At 40.0% G+C, this 9,657-nt stretch overlaps 1 protein-coding gene across 1 annotated transcript; it reads right to left on the reverse strand.

The window, feature by feature from the left end:
* Positions 1-4,362, reverse strand: LOC121981476 (protein-tyrosine-phosphatase MKP1-like). Its single transcript, XM_042534013.1, has 3 exons — positions 4,162-4,362; positions 1,681-4,080; positions 1-481 (listed from the first exon to the last, which is right to left on the reverse strand). The coding sequence occupies exons 2-3, from the start codon at positions 4,000-4,002 to the stop codon at positions 428-430; spliced, it is 2,376 nt and encodes a 791-aa protein (XP_042389947.1). The 5' UTR covers positions 4,003-4,080; positions 4,162-4,362; the 3' UTR covers positions 1-427.
* Positions 4,363-9,657: the final 5,295 nt, after the last annotated feature.

Here is a 9,657-nt window from a genome sequence, read left to right on the forward strand (position 1 = left end):
CAACATAATCCAGAGAGACTTGGCCTGCTTGAGATAATACACATTGAGTATTAATGAATTAGAGTGTCACTGTGCTCGACTTAAAAGCTAAGATATCAACGAGATAATTAACAATATATTGCAAGTCAGTCACGTTCCAAGTTTGTCACAAAATGCCTTTCAGGCAACCACTTCTCTCGTGGGACAGGAGGAATAAAACAATGGCAAAGGAGGAGATGCTTCCAATGGCAATTATTGGTCGAACAGGTTATCTTGGTTCATATATGTTCAAATGCCAGAAAGTATGTTTTGTTCAATTCATTGATTCCTTGAAGGTGAAAGTTATCCAAGCTGTATATTTTACTGACCAGTGATTCTGCAGCTAAAAACTGAGGGAAGGTAAACCCAATATTGCTAGGCTCCTGGAAATTCTGTTACTGAGACGGCATCAAGCAGATTTCAATAGTTCAAAGAGCTCCCCGTCCTCATGTTCCTTCAGAACCTAATCAAACAAATTCCCAAGTACATGCTTCAATAGTGGTACATAAATGGCATAAATATGATACATTGTAGGATGAAATGGAACTTTCAAAAGTTTCTTTAGAGCCAATATCATAATGATACATGCTTATCTTAGGAGGAATCTTAATGATACAAGTTTAACTCACGATGCTATAATTCAGTCATGCTCCTGACACCTAAAGGTACTAGTTTGACTACATGAACGTATCACAATTACATGGCGTCAAATCCCAGTAACAATATTGATAAAACTCATCGACTTAAAATAGGCAGTCCACATTCTGCTATCTTTCAACAATTTTACCATATACCCCAAACGTAAAAAATAATTGTTCAGGCTAAGCAAGCTTAAAACTGAAACTGTGACCAATATGCAATATAAGTAACAGATTGGCCAAGCAGAAGTAATTAAGCATATCAATGTTGTTCAACTTGCAAAATGAAAGTTTAACTAGTTGTATTGCGCATATGTTATCTTCATACAGGCGCAAGACGCTAAATATATGTTTACGAAGCAACCCAAGTGATCACTTTACATCAACCACAAAATAGCATATATGCAGAAAAAGAGAAGGAACTAGATTGTAACTTATTTGTATACGCATTATGCACTAAAATTTGTCGAAATTTCGATCATGGAAGGGGTAACAGCAATCCTAATAGCGATCTGAAGGTTTTATCTCAGTTGTAGCCCTCTTTATCCACAACGACTTGGGAGGTCCAAGAAATCAAACCCTGTACGTCTTTACATGCAAAGTGAGCATTTTGCCACATGAATTATAGTTATGTTTATCATAAAAGTTAAACTTATTTTACTTGAAATTTGTGATTGCTTGACTCCATAAATAACAATAACATGTATGATACTTTCTGTTTAGTTTGCATGTATCTAGTCACAGTAATTGCACAAAGGAATGATTACTAAGTAAAGAAGTTAAAATCAATTTGCAACAGATAAATAAAAGTCATGAAACAGTGAGCAATAAAATAATATTTTCATGGTTTGTAAGGTCATATTTCTCTGCTAGATGAAATATTGGACAACTCCAAATGCACAAAGTGATTTGAAGACATGCTAAAGTAATATCAAAAGTATATTGACTAAAATTCACAATTATGTATATGATAGAATCTAGAAGCTATTGTATGAAACAGAATTTGGAGGCAATACAATTGTACCTTGATTTGGAGATTTTTTGGAAGGCCAATAGCGTCAAGAAAATTACGACCAACTTGATGCCAGTCAATAGCCAGTTCAGTGTCACAGTGATCATCCTTCAACAGGGTTGATTTATTTCTCTCTTCAAAATGACCACCTATCCACAGAAACAGAACCTTATACTCTTGATTTTGGCTGGTATCAGAAGTCAAAATCATTAATACTTCTTCTGAATCAAAATCTTCAATGGATATTCTAGTAAGTTTCTCCAAATTGGGCCAGCGATACACTAGAAGCTTTGTAGAGATCATAATATCTAGTCTAGTGCCAGTAGATCCTGTCAATCCATGAATGGATATATCACTACTCCTAAGGTTGGCCATTTGGACATTTTTATTGCTCTCTGAAGTATTATTCAAAGGTCCATCTAAGTCAATATGCAATTTTTTCTCTAAACTATTTGCACAACCTATAGTATCTACTCTAGGAATTTTATCATGAAATTCTTTCTCATCATTGTCTAAATTTCCAGATGATGAATTTGAAACCTTTGGCGATAACAGTGAGGCACCTTTATTTGGTGTTGGCAACTTCAGAGAAATAAAGTTTCCCCTTCTTTCAGCAATTGAACTACCGAGATGTTTAGACAAAGAAGAAACTGATTCTGTACATGGTTTTAATGGTTCCACAGTGCTTGAATGCTGGAAAGAATGGATACTGGATGACAAAAAAGTACTGGGAAAATTATGTGAAGCAGGTGACAAGGTAGGGGAAGGAGAATAGCATGTGGATGGAGAAATTGAAGGAGATTCTGAATTACACTTAGAACTAATGAAGTCAGAAGAAACAGAACTAGGTGATTGGAATGAAGGAGACATTAATGTTCCTACAGCTAAAATTTGTTTTCTCATTGAAGGTTGATCCTTATCTCTGACTAATGTGGAATCTGAACATACTCTGAAGATGTCTCTTGAGAGAAACTTGTGCCTCAATATGCTCCAGCTATTTTCCCTCGCAGGAAGTTGGGTCTCCTGGTCATTTCCTGAAGAAGAGAATGGTGGCATGACACCTCCAGTGAGAGCCTTACAGAAAAGTCCAAAATCAACATCATAGGATTCGACTCTTTTTCCACCGACTGCCATCTTAGCAGCTAACCCCATCAGTTCCTCACTGACCTTTCCACCATCATGTTCTGAAAGTCGTGCATTGGACAATGCCTCCCAGAATTGAAAGGATTCTTCCCCTTCTTTGAGTATCATAATGGGCCCCTGAACCTGCTCATATCTCACCACTTGAAAGGCGGCAGCTTTTGCATCCTTCTCCATTGCAGATTCACAATTTTTACCAATCCACACATAGATGGATGAAAGAGCAAGAATGATGAAAGCTCCCCTAGAATCCAAAGCAGCAGGAGAAGGATAATTTAGGATTTTAGGAACCAGATGCAAAGGATCATAGGGTGAGTGTGGAGCCATTCGGTACATCCTGAGCAATGAAGTGGGGCTCAGTGGGATAGCATGAACCCTCTTCTGACACTGTAGCAATTGACAAGCAAAGCCCATGTTGGGGTTAGCAATCCCCCTTGCAGCCTTTACAAATTGGAAGGCATCGTCAAAACTCTGCCCTTCTCTCCACATCAGATAAGCTATAACAAGAGAAGTAGATCGTGACACACCCTGACAGCAATGGACAAACACTCTCCCATCTTGCTGCCTAACATCCTCAAAGTAATCAAACACATCATACAAAATACTTGTTATGTCCTCTGTCGGGCTGTCCTGTAACCAAAGAGTCCTATAAACGAAGTCAGTCTTGAAGTACTCTGGACAAACGAAGCCAACACAGTTCAAAACATGGGTGATCTCATGCTTCCGGAGGATTTCTCTATTTCTAGCTACATAATTTCCACCGAAGTAGATATGATCTGCAACCTTGGAGCATTCCTTATCATAGAAGGCCATCTGATCTCTCCTACCTATTGAACACGGGGAAGGAAGCTCCAACTTTACGCCATTAACCGGCTTGGGGGTCTCCGCCTTTGTGCTGGGTGTAGGCGGCTGAGGCCATTCTTCAAGATCATCAGAGCCAGGCTTAGGCCACTCGTCCAAGCTCGGGCGAGCAATGGAGAGGGGCGGGAGGCCCAACCTAGCCTTTTGACTCTGGGATCTGGGCGTGTGGGGAAGAGGGAAGCACCGGTGTGAGCCATAACCAGAGCTATTGTCGCAGGAAGAGTACTCCAAGGACGGATCCTGCGCCAACGTCCGGGAGGTAGACCAGGATGCTGACCTCCGAAAGCTTATCCCATCGGACATCGGGCCCGACGCACCTTGTTCGCTTCCCATTGCACAATCGCCGCGCTCAATCAAGTCCTCATCCCCCTCTCCACCCCGACGAAATCCTATCGAACTGGTGCCGAAAACCTACAGTAGACAAAGCTGCAATCTTTTCTCAACAGCGAATCAAAAAAGGATACTTTTACAAAAACAATAACGAATCGTAGCTATTTGGCAGCACGCAGGACGCGATTCCTCCAACGCTCGGCGAGTAAAATCAACGATTTGAACCGACGCGTACACCGACCGATCAGCAAGAGATCTCCAGCCACGGAACAAGGCAAGAGAGAGAGCAGAGGGGGAAGAACGGAGGAAGAGGAAGAGTAACCCTAGGAGAGAGAGAGAGACACGAAGAGATGGAGAGAGAGAAGAAGGGGAGGTTTTGAAAAGGAGATGATGTGACGCCTTGTTTTAAACGCGGCTGCGATCCCTGCCGTACGATGGTCGACCGGACCGGAGTTAATTGGACGAAGGATCGAGCGACAGCTGGGGAGTGAATGGTATTTGACTGGACTTTCGATCGGCCGGGACCAGTTTGACGGCGTGGAGTTTGACCGTTTGTCGACGTTGATGGATTATGACTATAATTAAAATAACGGCGAGCCGACGGCGGCTCAGAGGATAGATTTGATTGGTTGTTCTATTTCATATTTGAAGAAATGAGGGACCTGATAATGATACGCGCCGCTTTTAGGGACTAGACCTCTTCCGGCGGATCAAATTAATAATAAACATCAACAAAATCTAATGGGAAAGAAATAATATTGACGTGAACTAAAATTAGATATGATAATTTTCTCCGTGAAAGATTTAATATCTGATTTGAATAAAAGAAAATAACAAGGGATTTTTAGATTCCATTAAATAACCGGGTATATGTACGTAATCGAGTATGAAGACGTATCTATATCCCATCCGAATATCTTATTAAATTATATATATATATAAAAGTTGGGATATGCTATAGACTACAGTCCATAACAAGTCCATCAAGGAGTTTAAAAATAATCCAAACGTTTCGATTCTTTTTTATTAATTTTTTTAATCTTTTGATCGAGGCGTCTGAATTTAATCGAGACATCTCGATTATAACGACCCAATTTTCCCTATTTCAAGTTCTAAAAATCCATAAAAATATTTGGAAATACCTTTAAAATATTCTAGAGATTTTTAGAAATTTTTAGAGTATTTTTACGTAATTTTTGGAGTTCGTTTGGTATTTTTAGAAGTTTTAAAAAAAAATAAAATAAAATAAAATAAAAATAAGTTTGTAGAAGCTAGGGTTCGAACCCAACTCCTCGGACCCAAGCACAACCGGCCCGACCAATCGAGCTAAGCTTGTTTTGTTAACTAAATATGGGAATAAATATATTTAAGGTATGGTAACTAATAAAAAATCTGAGTTATAAGAAAAGGGTTTAAGTTTTCCCGAACCCTAAAAGTTTCTCACCGAACCTTTCCTCCTCACTCGCGACGGCGCCAACCCTTCTTGGCGAAAATTCGCAGCACGCACCTAGGCGACTCCGGCGGCCGACGAGCTTCCTCCTCCGCGGATTCTTCACCAGTCCGAGCTTCTCTCGGCAAGGAGAGCGCGCGGGCACAAGAAGAGGCCGAGAGTTGCAAGTTTCCAAACCCTAGAACCTTCTTCCTCCTTCGGTTAGGGGCTCATCCGAACCCTAGGTCTTCCTCCGGTTGTAAGTTCAAAACAGCGAGGTGAGTCGCTACTCACCTGCAGTAGGATAGTTCCGGGTTCTTTTCCTTTTGTTTCGAATATTTTGTGAAGATTGTGGATTAGGGCTTACTGCTATGAGAATTCTAAGGAAGAGGGAAAGGGTTTTTTGATTGGATTAGGTTCTGAATTCTGCTTATTATTGTGTTCCGAATTTGTTCTGCTTTGTTCTGAAGTTTGCTGTCATGTTGTTTCCTTTTTGGTTAGAGTTCTGTATTATTGAAGTTTTATTAGCATGCATTCTTGGTTTCCTTTCTGTTAAGTTCTGTGACAGCAAGAATTGGTAACCTGTTGCTAGATATGGGTTTTGATTTTGGAACGAAACAAGCTTTATATAGGTTCCAACTTTCCAACAGGTTTAGTTTGGTTTGTGTTAGGAAAGGGGCACCAACAGTCCTATTTCTCTGTGGTATTTGCAGTAGTTAAGAGTAGCTCCAATTGTAGTAGTGAACAATCTCCTTCTTTGTGCATTTTTGCAGACAAGAACAACTTCATTTGGAGTTTAGAACAGCCCCTTTGGAGCCTATTCTAGTTCAAGTTTTCTTTGTGTTCTCTGCAGAAACGTACAGCTTTACTAGAGCATAGGACAGCCTTTCTTTTTGATAACTCAGCAAGTTTAATTTTTAAAGTTTCAATTCGGCAAGCTTGATTCCTTTTTTTTTCGTAATTTGTTGTGCAGAATGGTTGCTAGGGATTTAGCTGAGTAGTTAGTAAACATCGAGTTTAAGTAGAAGTAAGATCCATTTTTCTCTAGCTCATTAGGCATGATTTGGTATAGAATTCAGCCTAGTTTTCTTAGGTGTATATATGCCTCAATAGTTTTCTCTCGAGGTAGGAATGTTGGCAGAATTTTTGTAACATTCACAGTGCAGATTTGTATTAGTCTTATATGCAGATTTTTCTAATTTTAAGTTGCATTCTTTTACCCTATTTTACAGCATGTTTAGGAAGCTTAAAGTTGCTTTCTTTTGTACTATTTTATAGCATGATTAGTAAGTTCAGATTTGTTTTCCTTTGCTTTGTTTTATAACATGCTTAGAGAGTTTAGATCTGTTTCCCTTATGTTATTTTTATATAGCATGCTTGGTTGGTTGTAATTCTACACTTGATAGATATATCTACAGGATTTTAATAAGCTTTAATCAAGGAGTATGAGAAGTATAAGTAAAGAAAAGAAAGAAAAGGCCAAGGCCTTAGGTAAATCCCAAAGTCAAGACTTTAGGGATTTTAGCACATAGGATGCTATTAAAATGCCAAGGCATTTAAAGAAGAAGTATTTAAGATAAAAAGTATTTTACTTTTAAGAAGAGGCTAGTACCCGACTTCCAAGGTTGTCGTTAAACAAATCCAGGTGTCCAATTCCAAGGTCTTGGCCCTGTAGACCAAGGTCTCTTTAGTTTGGGATTCGCTACCCCAACCTATTAGGAATGCGCGTAAAATGGTACTAAGCCGGGCCCAAGAGAAGTTGATTATTATTTTCAAGTATTAAAGTATAAATTTTAAACAAGTGAAATAAAAGAATAAGATTAGAGTAAAAGAAGTAAGTTTCACTTTGTTTTAAAGATCAGCAAGTTTAGCTTTCTTTTATGCTAGCAGCTTTTACATGTTTAGTTTCTTACATGTTATTTATTTGCTAGTTGATGAGCATGTTTTGCTTTATATGTTGGCATTCCAGTTAGTTGCTTTCTTTATTAGTTTATGAGCATGAGTAGTTATACATGTTATCTTTTCTGTTAGTTGATTTCTTTGCTATTTATGAGCATGAGTAGCTTTACATATTAGCATTCAGTTTTAGCATGTTTTTATTTGTATACATGCATATCGAGTTTTTGTGAGTTAGATAGCGCTCACTAAGCTTTATGCTTATAGACTGCACTTTCTCCTACTGCAGATAAAGAAAAAGGAAAGCTAATATGAAGGAAGGCGACAAGGAGATGCAAGAGGGGTGTGTGATGTCTGCACTATGGAAGTCCTAGGGATCCTTGCGAATAAAATAAATTATGATTTGTTCTTTGAGTTAATTAAGTCTTTATGTGTTAAGGAAATTTGATAACTGTTTATAAGGACACTTGATACTGTGTTTGCTATTCAGTTGTGAGTATGGATTAGTTTTCCTATATTGTTGCTGAGTTAGAATTTTTATGCTGCGTGGTTGATTGTTATGTGTTCCAGCCGCTTGTGGCTGAGTATATATATTGCATGTATTGTTGAATATGGTCACCGGTACAAGGGAGACTCTACCGAAATTTTTCAGTAGGGTTTCCATGTGGTTTTTAATCACACCGGTTTAGTAGAGTTAGTAGTTAAGTAACGGTCATCCTTAGAGAGTAGTAGTAGTAAGAAGGGTGGTCGTTACAGTTGGTATCAGAGCAAGTCCCATTCTTCAGCATCACACATCAGCATCATCCTTGCCGTCTTCAAGTAAGAAAGTATTTAAGTTTTCTTTCTTATGCTTTCCTTATTAATTGCAGTATAGAGTATTTGCTTGTATGCGCTTTAGTAAGATAAAAGTTTGTTTCTCTTTATTCATACATATGTGTGTTTAGAAAGGATTATGTTTAGAAAGGATAAAGAATATATCAAGTCTTTCTTTTCTTTGCATAATTAGATGTCAAGAAGAGGACGCCCCCGCACCACTCGTACTGAGGACCAGGCTCAGGAGAACGAAGAGCCCAGAGCAGCTGAACCAAATCTCGCTGAAGTTGTTGCTCAACTCCAGAGATAGGTAGCAGAGCAGCAGCAAGTGATCGTCAATCTGATGGCGAATCAGCAGCCAGTTCCTCCCACTCCTCCAACAATCACTGTGGAGACTCCAGTGGTGACTGAGGTTCCACCAGCCGTCCTGGAAGTCCCCACAGCACCTAGAAGACAAGAAGCATATCTGATACAGTGGCTGAAACTGAAACCAGAGAGCTTCTCAGGCACGACTGAGCCCTGGGATGCCCAGGCTTGGTTCAAGACACTGGAGAGCACCATGGAGCTTCTTGACTGGCCAGAAGTTGAGAAGGTCAAGTGTGCCTCATTCTGCCTATCAGGAGATGCTCGTATGTGGTGGGAAAGAGTTAAAAGCAAGAGAGCAGTTAATCAGATGAGCTGGGCTGACTTTGAAGCAGAGTTTTATGAGGAATTCTTCCGTCAGCGGATCACCAATAAGCATTATGAGGAGTTCATAGAATTCAGACAAGGTGAACTGTCGGTGGAAGAAGCAGTAAAGAAATTCAATAGGCTAGCTCGTCTCTGCCCAGAGCTAGTAAGCACGGAAAAGGAACGAGTCAGACTGATGCTCAGGATGCTGAGGCCAGTGATAGCACTTAACGTGAGTAGTGGAGCTCATCAGGCTCAGACTGGCGAAGAGCTGGTCAGTAGAGCATTAGTTGCTGAGCACTATCTGACAGCATCAAGCACAACGAGCGCAACAAAAGTCAGTCAAGATCAAGATAAGACAGTGGGAGTCGAAACCTCGTGCAAATAAGCGTACTGGAAAGGCAAGGGTAACAAAAGAAAGCAGTGGAACTCGGGAGGTAACCAGAAAGGAGGACCAACAAATAAGCAGACCAAGATCCCTCTCTGTCCTAAATGTGGGAGAACACATCCAGGAGCCTGTCTTTTGGGTAAGATGGGATGCATGTGGGCAGGAAGGACACATGGCTAGAGAATGTCCTAACAAGCTCAAGCACCTCAGCCACAACCAATACAATATGGAGGCAAACCTCAGCTACATTATATGTCTGCAACTTGGAAGGACCTCAGATCAGTCAAGGAAGGTTGGAAGCCCCACCAGTTCCAGCCAGTGCGAGTATTCTCCTCACCAAAGAAGAAGCCGCTAGTGCCTCGACGGTCGTAACAGTCAAGTAGTTATTTTTCAGCATATAGCTACTGCACTATTTGATACTGGGGCGACCCATTCTTTTGTATCCATACCCTTTGCCAAAGAA

The sequence above is a fragment of the Zingiber officinale genome, chromosome 5A (genome assembly GCF_018446385.1).
Source record: "Zingiber officinale cultivar Zhangliang chromosome 5A, Zo_v1.1, whole genome shotgun sequence".
Taxonomy (NCBI): Eukaryota; Viridiplantae; Streptophyta; class Magnoliopsida; order Zingiberales; family Zingiberaceae; genus Zingiber; species Zingiber officinale.